This window comes from Anabrus simplex, chromosome 2, assembly GCF_040414725.1.
Source record: "Anabrus simplex isolate iqAnaSimp1 chromosome 2, ASM4041472v1, whole genome shotgun sequence".
NCBI classification, from domain to species: domain Eukaryota; kingdom Metazoa; phylum Arthropoda; class Insecta; order Orthoptera; family Tettigoniidae; genus Anabrus; species Anabrus simplex.
Genome location: NC_090266.1, coordinates 824,775,100 through 824,798,123, shown reverse-complemented (window position 1 = coordinate 824,798,123; position 23,024 = coordinate 824,775,100). Strand labels below are relative to the sequence as shown.

Genomic DNA, 23,024 nt, shown 5'->3' with positions numbered 1-23,024 from the left:
TCCCTGAAGTGGTTGGAGCTATTGATTGCACCCATGTACTAATAATAAGTCCAGGTGGCAACCATGCTGAGATTTTCCGTAATAGGAAAGGAATTTTTAGTTTCAATTGTCAGGGCATAGTCAACCACGAGATGAAGTTTATTGATTTCGTTTTCAACTATATATTTTTGTTCTCTTTCTCTTAATTCTAGTAACACCTCCCTTTCATAGTTATTGAAGGCTGGCAAATTGTTCCTTTCCATCCATCGTCGAGAAATAAAAATTAAATGTATTAATTAGATTGGATTGAGTTTAGAGTCCAATGCGATCTATAACGCAGGAAACGGCTGAATTTCTTCTTCTTCTTCTTCTTCTTCTTCTTCTTCTTCTTCTTCTTCTTCTTCTTCTTCTTCTTCTAACTCTTTATTAAGAAAAAACTAGAGTGATGGGAGATGCTACACTGCTCTTCCATTGTTTTCATTGCCAATTTCATATCTAATTCTTCACATAGTAACTTACCAAAGTCCACTTACGCCAGAGTGTACTTTGTAAAAGTTGCGTCTATGAAACAGAGTTCCACGAAACTCGACTAAGCGAACTTACGTAACTTGAAGTCAAAGTTTCGTTCATGAGTACGACCCTAAGGTAGGAAGATGTCTCTCTGGCGCATGCGCAGGTATATTCTTTCCCCCACCGTGATCTATTTTGACAGTGAGCCACGTACAAGCCCCTTCTAAATAAATGAATGAGTCAGCGACTAATGGGATACAACTGAAAAGGAAATCGTTGAAATTTAGTTACGATGTAAGCACTTAATGTAATTTAAAACATAGGTGTGACACATTTTAGTAGATCATCGATAGTTTTTATTTTCCTTTAATATTTTTTTCCTCCGCGTAGAATGGCTTTTTAAAAAATAGATCGTTCCCTGTAATTTCCTAGCTTTGGGCTAATATGATATAAATGAAATGAAAATCCACAGCCTGTTTCCAGTCATTCGACCGTGTTAGGAATGGAATGAATGAAACCCCAATCTAGCGGCGAGGATAGGAAATGTGCCGGCTGCGGAAGTCCGTCGCACTCCTTTGGGGCAATGATAAGTGACTGACAGATGAAATGTTAATGGAGAGTTTTGCTAGTATGAAAGATGACAGAGGAAAACCGAAGTATCCGGAAAAAAAACCTCTCTTGCCTCTGCTTTGTCCAGCACAAATCTCGTGTGTAGTGGTCAGGATTTGAACCACTGTATTCAGCGGTGAGAGGCCGGCGCGCTGCCGCCTGAGCCACGGAGGCCTTAACATGATATAAAACTGTGGCAAATTTGTATCTTGTTTGATAACCTGTTAGGAGGTGCGTAGGTATATTTACTCGTGGCAAAATGAATTATTAATCATTCTTGGTCAAATGGGAATTTTGGCTTCCACCCGTTATCCTTTCCTAATGGTCTGCCCCAAACATTCCGTTAAGTATTATTTCTACTATCTATATACAGTAATTAAAAGTCAATATTAACAGTTTTCATTTCTAAGAATTCCTTTATGTCATAAAATGGATCTCCAACATCCAGTTATACAGTTTTCTTTTAAAATTATTGATGGACACATCCTGTGCAGAGAATGGTAATTTATTAAAAAATATTATATTATTTACTTTATGTGAGTTACCTGTTTTCACAAGTCTATGTCTTGGGACCATTTTACCCTTATTACGATTATTGTGTTGATGGATGTTTTCCCTGATGGTAAATTCATTCAGATGGTTTTTAACATACAATAATGAGATAAAAATATATAGATTTACAACTGTTAATATTTTAGGCCTGATAAAAAGGGGACAACAGTGCTCAAAGAACCAGCTTTACACATTACACAAACAAGCTTCTTCTGTATTAGCAATACATTATAGACATAAGATGAATGTCCCCACAATAGCATCCCAGATGAAATATGGGACTGGAAAAGCCATTCTCAAATAGTCTGCTGTTACTAATTCCCTCAATTTCCACATAAGATATGAGACCCGTGATATCTTTTCACAGACATGATTAACATGTACTTCCCAGCTTAATTTGGTACCAACATGAATACCCAGTAGCTTGACTGACTGAATTTCTATATTATTGAACAATCCTAAGAGAATATGTTGGGTTTTATTCTCGTTGGAGAGTAGTTTATTAGATGAAAACTATTTCACTGCAGTCCTAAGAGCTTCTTGTGACATCTCTTGCAGATTTAATACGTCCTGATGCATGTTGATTAGTGTTGTGTCATCTGCATATGATACAATTGACTGTGACATAACATTTTGTTGTAGGTCATTAACAGCAACATTAAAGAGAAATGGGCCAAGTACAGATCCTTCAGATGCATTGTTTGTTTAATAATGTAATTGGACAGCCAATAACAGTCCATACTTTTAGAATTAGATAATTTTGAGACCGTCTTTATGATTTCATTTGACGTAACGTCAACCCATTGGAAAGTATGTCCCCCTAATTGATGTGGACCAGGCCTAATGATAGCAGATATACGTGTTGGATTAACTTTATCACCTATTTCTTTCACTGTGTTCAAAAAGTAATCATTCATAGTATCTGGATTCAGTAATATATCATGTGTATGATTAAGTGTATTCTCTTCCGCTATAATATCCCAAGCTGCCTTGCATTTGTTGGATGCACTTTCAATGTATGTTTCACATGCCAATTTTTTTTCATGTGCAAGTTTAGTTCTGAAGAACTTTTTACACCTGAGATATACTTCATACGCATCTTTCTGCACACTCCCTTTCACCCAAGAATTTTTATAAACTCTGTACAGAATCAACATCCTTTCCCTTATTTGAGTCAGTTCATCAGAATACCAGTTAAGTTTTTTATTCCTAACTGTGCGCACATTATTGACCTTTACCATGGGGAAGCAAGAATGCCACAATTCAACATAAGTTTTAAAGAAAGTTTCAATAGCAATTTCAGCCTTCGCTTTGTCAGTGTGATTTTTGTATTAAAAATTCCAGTTTACTTTCTTCAATCTTTCCCTGAATAAGTTAATATAACAATCTTTCTGTGTTCTTATCCTATTTGTTCTTTTGTCCGTGTAAGACAAATTCTTCTGGCAAAAAGAAAGTACCAATGGTTCATGATCAGCAAAAGACCCTCCAATGAGCTTGACATTATACATACTTCTTGAGAAATTGACAATAATGTTATCAATGCATGCATTATTGCGTGTGGGTGTTTTGTTTGTACAGGTTAAATTTAACGATCTTAAAAGGTTAAGAAATATTCTTGAAGACTGTTTGTCTGATTTTGCCATTTCTATATTAAAATCACCACAGACAGCTACTTTAGTATTAAACTTTAACAATTTTCTCATAACTATTTCAAAATTCTCAAGAAATAGTTTCACACTGCCCTTTGGAGATCTATACAAACTTACAATTATTAGATTCTGATGTATTATTTTAACACAACTAAGCTCTCTGTCTAATTCTGCACAGTATTGTCCTAAGTCAACCTTAACAAATTTCAAACAGTCCCTGACTAAAATTCCAGCACCCCTCATCTACTTATTACTTCTACACATAATATCTGCCATAATATACCCACTGGGTACAAAGAATTCAACTTGATCTTCTACGAGCCAATGTTCTGACATGCATACCACATAAATTTTTTCAGCTTGACAGAAAAGTTCTAGTTCTAACACTTTATTTCTGACACATTGAATATTAACCTGCAGGATAGTCAGTAAACTATTGTCAATTTCTGTTTCCTGGACACTATCAGTATCTTGGATGTCATTTTCCACAATAGGCCTACTAGTAGTGAAAAATTCCTAACTCGTTTATTTACTTGAAAACATACTAATCTGAATTTAAAATGAAAAATATGAAAATTAATATTCATTAAATGAAATACACAATTGTCGGACCTTGTACTCACACTTAGTTCTTACCTGCTTACTTACACATACGTTATTTGAAGGGCGCCAGCTACAACCCGGTGCAGCAATAAGAGAATGAATGAGATTCTTGAATATCTCTAGGGTGTGGGGTAATAAGCTTACTTGTGACAGCATACCATATAAGTTCTGGGAAAAGGAGATTGGCATTTGGTTTCCCCATTAAATTTGAGGTTAAGAAATTTTACTGTTTAAATAAAACGATTAATTAATTTGATAGAACAAAATATATTCTTGAAATAATTTCAATAAAAATAGTGAGAACTGCTGCGATTAAAACAGATGAGAATATAAAATTATGACATTGCAACTGAAAGAAACTAGGCATGAATTTGAATTTTTCTTGACCGGACATTTAACAGTTATACATGAAATTTATTCCTTACTGGTCCACTTGAATGTACCTTCAACACTTTGAGTGTAATTACGACGTATTCCTTTGATATGGTGTTAACTGTAGATGTATCAAGCCTAATTTGGTGATGTATCCTTTTAGTTTCACTGACAACTAAGTATCAATGTGACTGCTTCTTCTCCATTGAGAGGACTTCTTTGTAAGTCTGTCCTGTATGCCTTCATGGTAAGTGTATCCCTCTAACTGAACAGACCGACTGAGGTCTCACCTTCCACTTGACTTCATCACTGTTCATCTTCCACTTTACTTCTTCTCTCTTCACCTTCCGTTTGATTAATGACTGACTGAGGCCTCTCCATCTCGTTCACTCTCCGACCAACTGTGGCCTCTGCTTCCAATTGAATAATGACTGATGCTACAATATACAGCCACCTTTTATAGATGTTAGTTGACACACCTACGCAATCTCCAGAAATAACTATGATCTACTCCCACCTCGCGACAAATGTTTCACACTATGGCGAAATCGCCCGCGGCACCCTAGTAGGTATCTCCATGAACGTGAGCTCATCGGTAAATAAGCACGGTGACGTAGCGATGACTTGGCAGTAATGCCAGCAGTATTGCACAATGTAGCAATGTCATATCCACATCTAATATACAGCAACTCTTACTGTACATGTTTTTAGTGTTAATCTACACACACGTATATGTGCATACATTTAACTACAATCACACAAGCAACAAGCATTGCAGAATGGAATTGAGCAATAAAAATAATACAATAATAGTAATAATATCACAGATGAAATAATAATAATAATAATAATAATAATAATAATAATAATAATAATAATAATAATAATAATAATAATAATACAGATATCATCTTGCAACATGATTTGTACCGTTACAGTAGATATTTTTGTAACTACAGGTTCATTGGTTTTAGTGATCTGATAAGAATCTAACCTAGTCTGTCTACCTTGCACAATAACACTATTTCCCAATACAGTTTTAAAAGAACCTAACCTATATACTACCATGAGTATTAATACCATTCCTCGACTCTAGAATGACAGACCGACCTATATCGGTCACTTTATCTAGTTTTTTAGAGGAATGGGATCAGTTACACATTGTACATCTTGAATTGAATTAGCAAACTCTATTATACTATTTACAACATACCTTTTTCCCAACCTATTTAGTTGCAGACCATGCCAGGTATAAAATCTTCTCCCCAAATTACTTATATCTACATATTTTACATTCTTGAAGTGCCTACATATTTTCAAAAGTTCTTCATTAACCTTGTTTACCTCCTTGTTAACACAAGACCATGCCGGAAGATCATGTCTGTGAGGAATAGAAAATACCACAACATTGGTGTGATGTAACTCCTGTAGTCTCTATCTGAGGGAAGACATCATTCCTTTTGCCTTCTTCCCACGTCGTTAGTCCCTGCTAGATAAACTGCAACCCCCGTAGCTCCTAGATGTTCACAGTATTTTCGACTTTCAGAGGTTATGTCATTAAAAGTTGCACCAGGCTTAATCACAGCAGAAAAATCATGCTTACTGTTTCTTTTTTTTTTTTCTTTTTTTTTTTTGCTAGTTGTTTTACGTCGCACCGACACAGATATGTCTTATGGCGACGATGGGATAGGAAAGGCCTAGGAAATGGAAGGAAGCGGCCGTGGCCTTAATTAAGGTACAGCCCCGGCATTTGCCTGGTGTGAAAATGGGAAACCACGGAAAACCATCTTCAGGGCTGCCGACAGTGGGGCTCGAACCCACTATCTCCCGATTACTGGATACTGGCCGCACTACTACAGCTATCGAGCTCAGTGCTTACTGTTTCTAATTAGTTCTGTAGCAATATTCCTCCCCTGCCTATCGGCAAAAAGTCTTATCTTCACAGATTTCCGCGAAGTTTTGCAACTTGTTTTTACAAGATTCTTATTACTTTCACTTCGACATTCCAAAAAAATTTACTTCAGAGCTGTTACCTACAGATTCATGAGTACCACTTGCAAATGGTTCAAACCTATTCTTTAAAACAGGAAAGTGACAATCGTCCAGTATCCGCTTTCTGAAACCCGTGTATTTTACCGGCACCGATTCCCATCGTCTACAGTTTTTAGGCCTAATTGTTTTACTTCGCACAGGTTCATAAATCGAATCCAACTCGAGCTCTAATCCACCGTTCAAATACTTACTCTCCATCACATTAATCTTCTCTTTAAGTACGTCATTTTCAGGTTTATGTTCCTCAATATCATTTCGCAGAACATTTATAATTTCCAACGCATTTTCATACTCTCTATCTTTAGATTTCAAGCCGCCATCACCGATAACAACATTTGCAACGCACTATTCACAAAACCAGTCTTCATTTGAATTCATTTTGTCCTCCCTGGGCCTGTTTCCGCACTTAAAATCCCACCAACGATCGCACAAATCACACATGATGCTGTTTTTAACTATTTTACGGCATTTACCGCACTTAACATCAAGTTTTACACTTACTTTCTCGGGAGTAGGATGGGTTTTACACCGCTACATGCGGAACACCACGGGCTTATGTTGCCTGTGATTAGTACCACTATATGAGCGACACCGTGGGTCTGCATTGCCTATGATTAGTACCCACTATGTGAGGAACACCACGGGATAATACGAGTCCCTGTGATTAGTTTGCCTATGTCAGGAACACCATAGTTTTGCGTTGCCTGTAAGTGGCGCTGCAATGTGAGGAACACCATAGGTCTGTGTTACGTGTGCGTATTACTTTACATGTAAGTAGTACCATAATGTGTGGAATGAGTAGTACCATAAATGTGTAGAATAGCGCGAGTCTACGTTACTTTTGATTAGTACCGCAACATGACTAATACCATGGTTCTACTTTCCTAGCAATAAGTACCATTATGAGTGGCCGATGACCTGGATTTTGGACCCCTTTAGACAACAAGCATCATCGTTTCAGGATTGTGCTTTAGAAGCAGACCCTTGGTCAGTAATACTATTTTTTTACGCTAGTTTCTGGGAATGTGGGGCATTGCGGGTCAGGTCCAGTGATTGTTTTAAATTCATACTCATCCATTCATTTTTCTTCACATTTTGAATTCTAGTCAGTGGATGATTTTGGACTTTTAAATTGTCATTATATTTCGTCTCATTTCGTACCATTAGGAGCCAGTGACCTAGATGTTAGGCGTCTTTAAACAACAAGCACTATAATCATTTTTCTTGTTCATTTACGTTCGTAGTTCGCAGTGGCTTAGCTGTGGAGTGGCATATTCTCGCACAGCTATAGTATACCCTGATGTAATATACGAGGGTGGTTTCAAAATTCTCGGAATGTACTAGAATTAGATATCTTACCTCGGTGGAACTGCTTTTATTTTTCAACATAGTTTCCCTGTAGACTAATGCATTTGGTCCAGCATTGTTCCAATGCCTTGATCCCATCTCGAAAATGAGATTCCTCCAGGCCTGCAAAATACCTCTCCAATACGGCTGTCAGTTCTTCCCTTGGTGAAAATCTCCGTCCACTGAGGAAAATTTTCAGCTTGGGGAATAGATGAAAGTCTGATGGTGCTAAATCAGGTGCATAAGGTGGATGTGGCAACAATTCGTACCCCAGTTCATGAAGTTTTGCCATGGCAATAACACTTGTGTGCGGCGGAGCGTTGTCCTGATGAAAGATGACGTTTTTCCTTGCCAAACCAGACCTTGTTTCGCATATCTTTTCCTGTAGTTGGTCTAGGAGGTTTGCATAGTATTGCCCCGTAATTGTTTGGCCAGTAGGAAGATAATCTATCAGCAGAATGCCTTTTGCATCCTAGAAAACTGAGGCCATGACCTTTCCAGCCTTTGCTTTCTTTGGTGGTGGTGAATCAGCATGTTTCCACTGCTTTGACTGCTGTTTTGTCTCTGGGGTATAGTAGTGGACCCAAGTTCATCTGTAGTCACAAACCGGCGCAAAAAATCTTGTTGGTTGCACTGAAAACGGGCCAGACTTCGTTCGGACATTTCCAATCTGGTGCGTTTATTGTCCAGTGTCAAGAGCCGCGGCACCTATCTTGCGGATAATTTTTTCCTACCCAATTCTTCGGTTAAAGTATAATATACCCATTCAGAAGACATCCCTACAGCTTCAGCAATTTCCCGCACTTTCAATCGACGATCCTCCATGACCATTTTATGCAATTTTGCAATAAATTCTGGGGTCGTAACACTTCTTTGGCCGTCCACTACGCGGATCATCATCCAAGCTCTCCCGACCAAATTTAAACTCGCTGGTCCCCTTGGCAACAGTTGAAAATGAAGGAGCAGAGTCCCCCAGTGTGTTCTGAAAGTCGGCATGAATTTCCTTTGTTTTCATACCTTTCTTTACAAAGTATTTAATCACTGCTCTAATCTCAGTTTTTTCCATTGTCACAAATAACTACGCAGGAACAACAACAAAGAGTCGTCACTACCACACTCCTGCAGCTAGAGCACTGACGCGCCACGTGTTCACTCACAAAGGATCTGTGATTATTGCGCGGGAACCTCGTTACTCTAGCACTGACATCTAGCGGCGTTTCCCAGAACTTTTCAAACCGCCTACGTAGTTGGATCACTCACACCGACCCCATGTGTTGACATTTGTGGAAGCTATTCAGTTTCCACGAAATGTAGCGGTCACCTATCCATGCAGAGTTTAGGCCTATGTTGCTTAACCATGAATATATTGGATTAGGAGTAGGTATGAAATTATTGTAAGGAGTGAAATAGTGTTGGCCTTGGAGTCACTAAACTCATTGTATCACATGGTGGAGTTGAGGATGTAAAAAACCAAGTGCAGTTAATTCGTTTGTCTGGTAGTATAGTGCAGTTCAGTTACGGTAAAGATATGCATCAAAAAGCGGTAAATAGCAGATTAAAGCTTTGTTTGGACTTTATACCATGCTGATATGCTGCGATTAGCTCATATATTGCAGTACTAAGCGTGCATCCTGACGGATTAAATAGGTCAGAAATTATAGGTCTGTTACTGATTGAAAATTAAAACAGGTCATTACCACTTTTAGCAAGAAACTCGTGATATATTCCAAGTATTATGATTTCTGACATATTTGACTCTGTGTTTATCTATTCTTATTTATTCTATCGCAGTTCAATAGTTCCTTGATGTCAAGAGGTCTTCTTTATTTGTAAATGACAATACGCAAGTGTACTTAAGGAAGAGGAGGTGGGGCATCTTTCGCTATCACGCTTACCTTTAGAGGACACATTCCTATCTTGAGGCCACTGTAATCTGCAGACATTTGGGCTAAGAAACGATTGCTTGTTAGGCGAAGGCCCATCAGTGTTATGGTGCCATGGGGTTTGTTTGTTTGTTTGTTTGTTTGTTTGTTTGTTTGTTTGTTTGTTTGTTATTATAATTTGATGACTTAAAACAGGAAAATATAACACAGTTGCTTTTCTGTTGATACATTCTGGTAATGTTCTTTTGATCTGAATAATCTCTCATGACTAATATCAGCTTTGAGGATGTGATATCATTTTGGTTTATGCTGTGTGGAAGGAGTCAAACTATAGGAAAACCTAACTTTTCACAAAAACTTTGTTCTGTTTTTCATTCTCAAGAGGAAACTCCAGTAGGCTGTAATAATATTATTCTACAATGTCGATATAATTTAATTACATTTATAACTCTCTGATATCATTAGAAAAGAAAAAAATATTGTATTGGAGCTTTTCTTGTTTTATGTGGCTTAAACCCAAAGACTGTTGTGTGCTAAATTCTGGGCCATGTACACATAAATCAGAATACCAGATTTATGATTTTTATTTTTTCATTTTTCATTTACAACTAATCTGTATTTAGAATTATCACCGAGGTCACAGATTCTTAATCAGTTGTTTACTTAGTATTTTCTTAAATTATTTTGAAGATGTTAGAAATTTATCTAACACCTCCGTTGGTAAATTATTCCAGTTTCTAATTCTTCTTCCTATAAACAGATATTTCTCCCTATTAATCCTCTTGAATTCCGACTTTTCTCCTACATTTAAAAATTCCACTCAGGCTTATTTGTCTGCTAAAAATGTAATTGTACGCCATCCCTCCTCACAGCCTGGAACATACCGCTTAGTCACGCAGCTCGTCTCCTTACTTCCAAATCTTCCCAGCCCAAAGATTGTAAAAGTTTTGTAACACTGCTCGTTTGAAATCGTTCTGAACAAATCATGCTACTTTAATTTCTCGAATCAATTTTACAGGTATGGTGTGATTGGATGCTGTGCCACGTCAAGACTTGGAACCCACCACCTTCTTGCTCTGATTTCCAAGTTGGGTAAGTACCGTTATTTATGATGTTTTGCCTGAATATATACAAATTTCAGAAATCTAATTGTCAAAAAAATTTGCTCATTTCCTTTTTGTGATACGTGTTACTAACTACTACTTGTGTAACGTGATATGCTATTGTTAGTGAAATTTGAGATATTACTGGAGGGTCCCAGAGTGCTGTGTTGAAGATGCATTAATAATCGCAGGTGATTATTGTTTTAAGAACTAAAACAACTAGGCAATCATCTTCAGTTGTCACTCAGCTGTGCTGCTGTTCTGTGTGATTCTGTACCATATTTACAAATATTCACTACTACTATACCATACTATTGAAACATTTAGTCAAACATGAGTGGTGTCAACCTTAGGGACGATGAGTCGACTGGTGTCATCCTTAGAGACGATGGAGTCTCGCGGAAGCTGATAATAAGATATTTCCTAAACTGGGACATTTGATGTTAATGTGAAATTCGTATTTTTGGCATCTATGACATAGACACCTTCCTCCATCGTCTATCGCTTAAACTTTACTGATTATGAGTGCTGTAGGTTAGTTTCATCGGGGCACTTGAAAAGTGCAATATGAGGATCGTATTGGGGAGAAAATTGAATCATTGCATATCGTTCATAAGCTGAAAATTTAAAGCATAATTTATAACTATCATTACAGTATCCTATTTGGGTTTTATGTAGCGCTGTAGAATTTAGAAGAAAAATTTAAAAGCAAGCTTTTAGTTTGGGGTTCGAACCCCACTGTCGGCAGCCGTGAAATTTATTTTCCGCGGTTTCGCATTTTCACACCAGACAAATGTTTGAACTGTGCCTTAATTAAGGCCATGGTCGCTTCCTTTCTCGTCCTTGTGTCGCCGAAAACATCCCTGTATTGGTGCAAATTTTAAACACTAGGAAAAAAGCTAATGTAGTTTTACGTGACTATTGGTATCATGATCATAGCTCCAGGAGGCAACAATTTACTTAATGGTACCACAAGATAGGAATTCTGAACACAACAAAACTTGTTGCATTGTCACAAAGTCAGCAGAGATGAAAAAAATCAAAGTGAGTTTTAGTTTTTAACTATAGCAATTTTTACTAGATTTCAGCTCCCTGTGAAAGCTATGAATCAGTTATAGTTTTACATGTTTTGCACTTGATTTCTTGTCTTCCTTGACAGTCTTGTCTTTGTTTATCTGCTAGCAATGTGGTATCTCTAGGAACTTTTTCCCGTAGTTCTAGTGACACAACCACATTGCACATAGTTGCCAGTGCCTATTTATATGCTTTGTCTTTCCTATGTCTATCATATCTGTTTCATGTGTTATGTTCTCTGCACTTCACGTGGTTTTTTCTTTGGCTTCTGACCTTCAAAGTTAATTCAGTCATCGAACTCAGGCTCTCACAGTGTATTCTTTAAGGGAAGGAATCATAAAAATCTTGTTCACTTCTGTAGAGTCAGTCCTCAAGCTCAGGATTAGATGCATGTGTTTTCTTTTCTGTGAATTTTGAAGGTGTCTTGAGTGACTGTAAGTGCATAATGATGCTTTTCCATGTATGGCTAGTGGCTGGAATTCATGTTAGAGTATAGTGTATGTTAGCTTTAGTAATACAGTATATGGTGATAAATTGATGTGGGATATTTCTGTACTAATCTCATTCTTCAGAGATACGGTATAAGATGACTGAGCTCTTAGTTAATTAACAGTGCTTCTTCTTCTTCTTCTTCTTCTTCTTCTTCTTATTATTATTATTATTATTATTATTATTATTATTATTATTATTATTATTTCTATCACTAACTATGGCAGACAGGCAAGCAGGCTAAATTTTGTGTAATGTTGTTGCTCATACAGTATTTGATGATGATGATGATGATGATGATGCTTGTTGTTTAAAGGGGCCTAACATCTAAGGACATCAGCCCCGTACAGTATTTAGCCTGGACTCCTGATACACGTTACACCACGTTTCTGATGATGTTTCTCTTTAGGCTGATAGCTTTAAGTAGATTTTTGCAATAAACAGCTAGCTCACAACTATCCTTACTTTATTTGCTTGCGTTCTTGCTTATTACGTACACCTAATTATCAGCACAAAAACACTTCCTTCCTTATTGATATTTCCTCTCATTGTGCATGTAGGCCTGTAGTACTATGCTTAATGTGGCCATATGTCCCGGTTTTTGCGGGGCAGTCCCAGTTTTTGACCCAATGTCCTGCTGTCCCCTAAACATCTAGCCGGATAGCCAGAAGTCCTGGTTATTTTTTATTGTCCCTATTTTATCATGTGTGATTCTAAGTGCCATGTTCGAAACATAAATAATAACCAGGCTAAGGAATCTGACTCTTTTTTGGGAGTGGGTGTTGGGAGAGAAAATTATAAAATTATTATATGTTTCGTGCAAGATAAATGACCACATGTCCATACTGGAGATGACATAAGTAGCTTATGGAGAAGTTGAACATCATACAACATAAAAGAATTACCTCCAGAAATGTACCTATGGACACAAACAAGCCAATACTGTATCCCGGAAATATTTGGACATATAATACTGCATAGTAGATTTGTAGACAAAGACAAATTATTTTCTATTCTTGAAGAAAATCGTTTCGATTTACAAGTGCTTCACTTTCAGTGAGAATACTGCATTCTTTTATTTATAATGTAACTGAGGGTGAAGGAGTCAGGTGTTGAACTGAAACTGGTATGCAATGTCCGAAAATCTTCAGTAGACCAGATATCCAATGTCAGGAATAGTTTCATGTTTTGCCTGTTCAGTGAATGGGATATTTGGCTTGATAGGGTTACCGTCTATGGTGATAGTCTATCTTCATTCAGAGAGAAGCATCGCACAGTGTGGGTAACGATGGATGCCATTAGAGGTCTCCATAAAGAAGGAAAAAAAGACGGTAAAAAATCTGTTTCTGAAAACCACGGGACAAGAAGTACCGTCTCATACATTTCATGTTCAAAGGGCCACAGGACTAAGCAACTCGTACAAAATTCTGAAATCAAAGCTGCATTTTGGTAAAATTTGCTTATCTCTACAAGGATCATATTTGCTCGTTTAATACTTTGTAACTCCGGATTTCCTCTGTGCAAGGTTTCTTTTCTCCAAAATAATCTCTTTGGGCTACTGAACGCCTTTGCCAGGTTTGGTAAAGTTTCTGGAAGCTTTCTTTTGCAATTTCCTGTATTGTTTCCTATGATGCTGTTCATACTTGATTTAGTGATGAATCCCTAAATTTGTCTCTATATTTATCTCTCCATCTATACCTTACAAACTCTTCCTGTACATTATAAACCTGTTGCTTTTCCTTTGGGTTTATTTCAACTTTCTGCGCCGTAATAACTCGGAAGTGATGAGATACTGCCCAGTTCTTTATCTTAATGTCTTTAATGTAATTCAGTTTCTCCCTAGAAGCTATAGGTGCCGGGCTGAGTGGCTCAGACGGTTAAGGCGCTGGCCTTCTAACCCCAACTTGGCAGGTTCGATCCTGGCTCAGTCCGGTGGTATTTGAAGGTGCTCAAATACGACAGCCCCGTGTCGGTAGATTTACTGGCACGTTAAAGAACTCCTGCGGGACTAAATTCCGGCACCTCGGCGTCTCCGAAGACCTTAAAAAGTAGTTAGTGGGACGTAAAGCAAATAACATTCTTCTTCTTCTTCTTCTTCTTATTATTATTAGAAGCTATAGCTAAATCTATTGTACTCCCTGCTGAGTCAGCAATATAAGATAAATTACCTGTTTCATCCTCAGGCCAGCAACCATTTTGTATGTATAGTTCCTCTGTTGCACACATTTCTAATAGCTTTTCTCCATTTTTATTACATTCTTTGTCTTGCCTTCTCCTTCCCTTTCTTATTATCTTGTTTGTTTCTCTACCGTGCACTGGATTTTTCTCATTGACCCTTGAATTAAAATCTCTCATTATAATTATCCCTGCTTCTTCATTCTCTAGTCTTATCTGGCTTATTTCCCCATTGAGGCCATCAAAGAAACGTTATTTGCAAAAGGCGATCCCTCTAGATGGTTGCAACAGAATCCTATAATTAATTCCCTCTTTCCCTGTTAATCATCCTAACCTAGACAATTTCATCAAGGGCTGATTCCACTAGTTGTACCCGTTCGCTACTGCATTTTTTACACACACGATATACCCCCAGGATGACGACCTTTACATGCCCTCTTCTGTTTAATTTTACTCCACATGTTATAACCTGGTACCGGTATCTGTAGTTCTCATCCGGTGGGGGCCAAGTATCTGTAATCCCCATAATCTTATTCTCGAACATTAATTCCCTCACCTCATCATTTCCAAGTTCATTCAATACACCCTCTATATTTACACAGCCTTTGTTCCATACTAGTTATTTACTTGTCTGCGAATTGGCCATACTAACGGACTTACTACGCGTGACTCGTGTTCTTTCTAGCTGTATGATATTTCCTCTTGGGGAGCTAATTATATCGTCCTCTGTACCGGTCCCCTTGTCTATGCCTCTATTCCTTATCCACTTTCTACTCCACAGTTCTTTCAAGTTTAATGGTACCTTACGTCTGCTTGCTTCTTTCCTTGCTGTCTTGTCATCTGTATGGGACACTGCTTGCTCTTCCGTTTCCACAGTTCCTCTCCACGCATGTCAAAGCCGCCACTTCCTGGTTCCTGAGCTGCTTCTGTGTTGTCGTCAACTGTTTTCCTCGTCATGGAGTTGACGGCGCTACCCACTGCCGACACATAAGAATGTCCTTCCATATCCTTTAGCTGTCTGACTACGAATCTCCTCTTACCATTAGTCTGTTACCACGAATAAAGGCTTTGAGGCCTGAATTGCGTGCTGTGTGTAAGTGAAGGTGTAGCGTTCTCATCTCTTCCGAATCCAGTTCTTTTCTGATCCATGTTTTAATCCCTTTCAGGTTCTTCGCATTTTACAAAACTCTGCGCGCTTTTAGACCCGATACCGTGCACACTTTTACAGGTCTCCTTCCCGTGTTTATTCCTATTCTAAGAGGTTTGTCAGTATCTCTTTCACTACAGTCTACCTCTACTTTTTCCCTGATCAACAATGTCACTTTGTTCATCATCTCATTAAAATTCTCCATATCGGAATCTTCCTGGCCTTGTATTACTATATTTCTCTTCATATCCTCCCTGTCTCATGATAGCTCCTTCAAGTCTCTTGACCCGGTCTTCTAAGTTTATTAATTGATTCTTAATTTCCCCTTGGAGTTATTTTGATTCAGGCTCACGTTTATGTCGCATAACTCTGCTTGTAGGTAACGCTTCATGTCCTTAAGCTCCTTGCTCTGGTCTAATAATATTTCCCCGGTCTTGTAACACGCATCTTTCGTTACCTCCTTTAGCTTTTCAATGTCTCCCAGGATAGTCAGGGGCTGGGGTTCATTTCAGGACCACCAGTCACTAGCAGAGCCATAACCACCGCTGATGTCAACACCACTGTGGACAGTGTCGGCATCTTGGATGTATTTGATTTTTATTCTGCAATGCCACCTTCCTATAGCGCACTTATATTATTCTATAGATACTCCCATTCTTGTATTTCACACGCGCGCACTCATAACTCGCTATCAACACTTCACGTCCGTACACTTCGCCGTTTTGATTGCAACTGGGATGTTGTCACTGCATGTGGCGTGAAGACAGAAAGCACACCGTCCTCACGCTCACCCTTTATCTTTACGGCAAGTTACCGTAGTACCACTTCATCGCATTCTGATAAGCTTTAAATTGATTGTCTCTGCTGTTTCTGTTGCCATGAATCCTGTCTGATGCAAAAGACAGTTGGTATAGCCTATGAAACGAGTTTGCTGAGGGAAGAAAAGTGAGTATATAACAATTTAGTAAGCTAAATGGACATCCGCCGGCCCCGTGGTTTAGGGGTAGCGTGCCTGCCTCTTACCCGGAGGCCCCGGGTTCGATTCCCGGCCAGGTCAGGGATTTTTACCTGGACCTGAGGTCTGGTTCGAGGTCCACTCAGCCTACGTGATTACTATTGAGGAGCTATCTGACGGTGAGATGGCGGCCCCGGTCTAGAAAGCCAAGAATAACGGACGAGAGGATTCGTCGTGCTAACCACACGACACCTCATAATCTGCAGGCCTTCGGGTTGAGCAGCGGTCGCTTGGTAGGCCAAGGCCCTTCAACGGCTGTCGTGCCATGGAGTTTGTTTGTTTTGTTTGTTACATCCAGAAAGACTTCAAATGTTCCTTATGTTTAACAAAAAAGAATTCAATTACAGTACCTGCATAATCTCATCAAGGATGAAATTATTGGCCGAAATGCACAATTTCGAGATTATTATTATTATTATTATTATTATTATTGTTATTATTATTATGATAATCATATGGCCTCAGCTGCCGTGTGCAAGCATTTTAATTTGACGCCATCTGACTGCTTGCTCGTCGATTTCGACGTTCGGTTTTACTAGATGGCAGAATAAACCGAATTTACCTTGGGTGTCTATGGTTGAGTTTTAATGGATTTTGTCGTGTGAATACCAAATTTGTCATCAGAAAGTGTCGAATGGTATATTTTCCGCCCTTAAAAGATCCGACTATTTCTGCCGGGTTTGAACCCACTACCTTGTGATCCGGAGGCTGACACACTACCACTGATCCACAGAGGGAGCATCCGGAAATCTATCTGCACCGAACAGAAGTTAGCTATGTGCTTATGATAAGTGTATTCTTATTAATAATTAATTTATTATTATTATTATTATTATTATTATTATTATTATTATTATTATTATTATTGTTCAAAATGTAGGTGGCTGTTTTCACAGACTACCTGTTAAAATGATTTCATTTTAGTAGCCAGTCACTTGTGAACTTAAATCCTACTCTGTTTCGTCCTGTGCCTCGTGCCACATTTACTGCTTTCTATAGTTAATTGACCTATATAAGATAGATTCTCATGCAACCACACCAGTTCAATTAACGTTCCTTCCATATCGCAAAAAAAACTGCTTTTATTCATTCCTCACATTGACAGATATGTGCCATACTTACTGCTAGTCAGCTCAAGCCTTAAGCGTTCCCTTCGATGTTGTTGGCAAATTCAGTAGAGACAATACGCGACACTCAGCGAGATATCGGGGTACACCTATTAGAGCTCTCTCTAGCGGGTAGACCTGAGAACTACTGATTCTGTCATATGACCACGTGTATTTGTGTGTGAAGTTTTTGGTGTTATTTATGCGTTTCCAGTGAGTTGACATAATGAAATAGTGACGTGTGTCATTCCTTGATATCTCCTCTCAACATGAGGGGAAAAGTACGTGCTGTGTTTGGCTGCAGTAACTATGAAGTAGAGAAGAATGCGCAGTCTTTCTTTCGCTTCCCTCGTGACAAGAAAATGTAAGTAATATTGTGTTTGCATATACACTGACTGACAGAGCAAATGCAACACCAAGAAGGAGTGGTTCGAAAGGGATGAAAGTTGGGGAAAAAACAGAGACGACACGGACGAATAATTGATGTTTATTTCAAACCGATATGCAGGTTACACAGTGCGCACGGCATCGACTCAGTAGGATGTAGGACCACCGCGAGCGGCGATGCACGCAGAAACACGTCGAGGTACAGAGTCAATAAGAGTGCGGATGGTGTCCTGAGGGATGGTTCTCCATTCTCTGTCAACCATTTGCCACAGTTGGTCGTCCGTACGAGGCTGGGGCAGAGTTTGCAAACGGCGTCCAATGAGATCCCACACGTGTTCGATTGGTGAGAGATCCGGAGAGTACGCTGGCCACGGAAGCATCTGTACACCTCGTAGAGCCTGTAGCCTGTTGGGAGATGCGAGCAGTGTGTGGGCGGGCATTATCCTGCTGAAACAGAGCATTGGGCAGCCCCTGAAGGTACGGGAGTGCCACCGGCCGCAGCACATGCTGCACGTAGCGGTGGGCATTTAACGTGCCTTGAATACGCACTAGAGGTGACGTGGAATCATACGCAATAGCGCCCCAAACCATGATGCCGCGTTGTCTAGCGGTAGGGCGCTCCACAGTTACTGCCGGATTTGACCTTTCTCCACGCCGACGCCACACTCGTCTGCGGTGACTATCACTGACAGAACAGAAGCGTGACTCATCGGAGAACACGACGTTGACGTTCCGCCATTCCCTCATCCAAGTCGCTCTAGCCCGGCACCATGCCAGGCGTGCACGTCTATGCTGTGGAGTCAATGGTAGTCTTCTGAGCGGACGCCGGGAGTGCAGGCCTCCTTCAACCAATCGACGGGAAATTGTTCTGGTCGATATTGGAACAGCCAGGGTGTCTTGCACATGCTGAAGAATGGCGGTTGACGTAGCGTGCGGGGCTGCCACCGCTTGGCGGCGGATGCGCCGATCCTCGCGTGCTGACGTCACTCGGGCTGCGCCTGGACCCCTCGCACGTGCCACATGTCCCTGCGCCAACCGTCTTCGCCACAGGCGCTGCACCGTGGACACATCCCTATGGGTATCGGCTGCGATTTGACGAAGCGACCAACCTGCCCTTCTCAGCCCGATCACCATACCCCTCGTAAAGTCGTCTGTGTGCTGGAAATGCCTCCGTTGACGGCGGCCTGGTATTCTTAGCTATACACGTGTCCTGTGGCACACGACAACACGTTCTACAATGACTGTCGGCTGAGAAATCACGGTACGAAGTGGGCCATTCGCCAACGCCGTGTCCCATTTATCGTTCGCTACGTGCGCAGCACAGCGGCGCATTTCACATCATGAGCATACCTCAGTGACGTCAGTCTACCCTGCAATTGGCATAAAGTTCTGACCACTCCTTCTTGGTGTTGCATTTGCTCTGTCAGTCAGTGTATATTCTTCCAGTGACAAAGATATTTTTATAGTATTTCATAATCTTCTGACTGCTCGACCTATATTTTAACTGGCTTAAATTATAATACGCATATTTTATTGTATAGTGCAGCAGTTAACCTTCAATACCGATGTGGTGTTGTAGGTGTGATCTGTGGGTTTTGAAATGTCACAGAAGTGATTTGGATAAGGTGTACAAGAAAGAAGGGACGTTACGCTTATATAAGAATTATAAGATCTGTTCAGATCATTTCCAGGCCAGCGACTTTAAAAGTCCTCGATTATACAGCCAAGGGTATGTTACATATTTACTCTAATTGTACGCAAAAATTCCTCAAAGCATCACTATCGACAACATTTTCATACTTTTCTTTCTTTTATCCCTCTTCTCAGATTAAAGCCGGGATTTTATAGATTTTATTTCTGTTAGTAGGCTTCATGTTAAGAGGAAAATTGTCCAGCTTTAAAATGTTAATTCATTGCATCATATGTGTAAGGAATGTGCCGATATTTTTATTGACAAGTGTCTTAGGCCCGGTTTCATCAACACATGTTAAATATATACTAACAAGTAGTTAGTTAATACGGAGTTAGAAATTTAACATCTCGTTTGGTTTCTTGCGTTTCATCAAACTTTTCTTGTGAAATGTTAACTAATCGACTGTTAACTCTCCCAATATTGCGAACTGGTGCGAATCAAGGAGGCAGTGGTACGAACATGCTGTTTTACAGCGCGCTCCGATGCGCTTTTTTTTTAGCACAGCTGTAAAATATGGCGCGTGAAGTGAAACGGAATCGTAGTTCTAATTTTTCCTCCTTCGAAAAAGAGTTGTTAATTGAGTTAGTTAGTAAATATATATAAGATATTGAGTGCAAGCGCGCAGATGGCTTGACGATAAAAGAAAAGGACGAGGCGCGGGAAAAGTCCGCGAGGGTTTCAATGGAGTAAACAGATACTTTTTTTTAACGGATATCCGCTGTCACCTAACAAAATCACTTCGTTAATTGTCCGACTTCAAACTGTGCTCCGATATGGGAGTTATTAAATATTGTATTGTCGTGTGCAGAACCAGACCACCTAGCAAGTACATCCCTGATTTGGAGGTTAGGCTCACTAATCACCTGAACATTAACATTAACAGAGAAATATCCCTTTCGATTACGATATATTTCGGCCCAATTGCCTCCAGGTGATTGGATTCGTACATGTGTGCAATCTATTGCACGTAGAACAAACACCAGGAAAACGGCTTATTTCATAGAAGTCGCGGATAATTTGCTGACGCTCTTGTACTGAAGGGAATGTTATATACCTCCTTCTCATGGATGCTATTGCTGCAGACACTCGACAAACAACTCTATTAACAGTGGCTTTAGAAATTCCAGCATTGTCCCCGGCCATTATGTGAAAATAACCAGTAGCAAAAACTCGTAATATTATCAGTACCTGCAACATTGGAGAAAGAGGTAAGTTTCTCTTCGTAGGATATTCTAACCTCACTTGAATTTCGTCAACAACCTTAGCAACGACTGTTTTCGATAACCTGTACCTATGAAGAAATTTCGGATCCGTCAAATTTTCAAAGTCATTACGTCGCTGAACTCTTCTTCGATCAGGACTGTTTTGTAAAAGATCTAAATAGAGCAATTCTGCCTCGAAAGCGAGATTCACAGCAGCCATTTTGGAACAGGTTGCTAAATGCTAATGTTAGCCATTTAACATTGGAAATGGCTGATGTTAACTTTAATACGCAGTTTAACATTTGTTAATGTTAACATTTGTTGATGAAACGCAAATTTTCTTAAATCGTATGTTAAAATGATTTAACACCTTGTTAAGTACTAACATGTGTTGATGAAACCGGGCCTTAATGTCATTATACCATGCTTTTAAATGAGAAAAAAGACAAATCTAACCGTAAAAGTTCAGTCAGGAATGCTAAGGCAAAAAAAGTAATGCATAAATGAAAGATCAACCCATTTCACAGCAGTCCATTTCACATCTTGATTATATGCCTAATTTCAGTTTTAAATAATAACCTTTTAAGTCATTCTTCATTCATTTATCCACAATTGCTTTAGTAACTTCGAAGTTAATATCTCAATAATACTTTCTTTCTAGACGTAATTTATTTATCCATTTTTGTATATACATTTCCATTGATATTTGAATTTAGCGCGACTTTTCAGGTCAAGTCACTAGGAGCGCCACCGTCGAATTGTCTCCCATTTTAACAAGGCTAAATTCGTAAGTGTCGCGTATTGTCTTTACTGTATTTGATGTTAGCCAGGCTGTTGGTCAGTGAAGTGGCTTCCGCAGCGGTAAATAGTTCCCAAGTTTGTTGCTTTTTTTTATGACAGGAGCTTTCCTCAGTTTGGCTAAATATTATAGTGAAATGGCTTGACCAGTTAAACATTTTCCTCTGTAATAATGTGGAAAATATTCCTCAAGTTGTATGGTAATCGGGTTCGTTACCAACCCGTATATTTCATGCGTAGATGGATTTGAATGGTTATCGTTATCAGTGGTACTTACTTGTAGCAGAATATAGAATTATTTAACATGAGGTTGATTTCTAATTATTGAGTATTTTGTAACCTTTGTTCGAGTTCATTCCATGGTTACAGTATACTGATTAGTTCGCATAATTTTTACGATGTTGAAGATGGATCATTCCAGTATAACCTTGGTTACCAGCTGTGAGCAACATGTGGGTCTTGTTGCTATAAACCTCGAGTCACCTGCAAAATACTTCAAAGCCAATAAAGGTGAGGAGAAATTAACTACAAAGTCGAAGCACGTTGTTTTAAATGTTTTTCGGATGATAATTCGGAGTGGACGGTGAAAGAAGCGGTGAAAATAACCACACGCTTGACCAGCGTTCCTACGAACAGTGTTTACACCGTTCGCGCGCAATTTAAACTACACGCAAAATCTAAGTTTCCAGTGAAATGTCTACCGGCGTACAAAGGGAAGAGAGTTCGTGTTTCCCAATATTCTGATTTTGTTCTAGGTGTTATTCGTTGGATAGTCCATAGCTTCTTTCTTAGCAACTTCCGACTGTCAGGAAAGTCACAGTGAATCGCTGAGCGATAGTTTCAGTGGAATACAAGTGGATGGGTATTAGCGAAGGTACTCGTCACTTATGCCGTATTCAGTAGGCCTACTAATAATATTTTGTCTTAAGGGAATTCGTACGTTTTCGTGTGGTAATGTATATATATAAAAAAAAACTTGTCCTGACTGACTGACTGACTGACTGACTGACTGACTGACTGACTGACTGACTGACTGATTCATCATCGCCGAGCCAAAACTACTGGACAGAAAGAAATGAAATTTTGGGGATACATTCATATTAATATGTAGGTGCTCGCTAAGGGAGGATTTTTGGATGTTCCGTCGCTAAGGGGGTGAAAAGGGGGGTGAATTTTTAAAATGAGGCTATCTATATCTCAAAAACTGAAAAGTTTACAGATGTAAAAATTGGTATTTGGAATCTTCTTTAAAATAAAGAAACACGTACTTTTTTGTTTT

General features: G+C 39.2%; 1 protein-coding gene across 1 annotated transcript in view; it reads left to right on the top strand.

Moving 5' to 3' along the window:
- Nucleotides 1–23,024, top strand: part of LOC136864483 (telomerase-binding protein EST1A) — a 616,383-nt gene that overhangs the window by 397,075 nt on the left and 196,284 nt on the right. Inside the window, exon 18 of the mRNA XM_067141513.2 lies at nt 10,575–10,648. Coding sequence (XP_066997614.2) covers nt 10,575–10,648 — 74 coding nt within the window. The remainder of the gene's footprint in view (nt 1–10,574; nt 10,649–23,024) is intronic.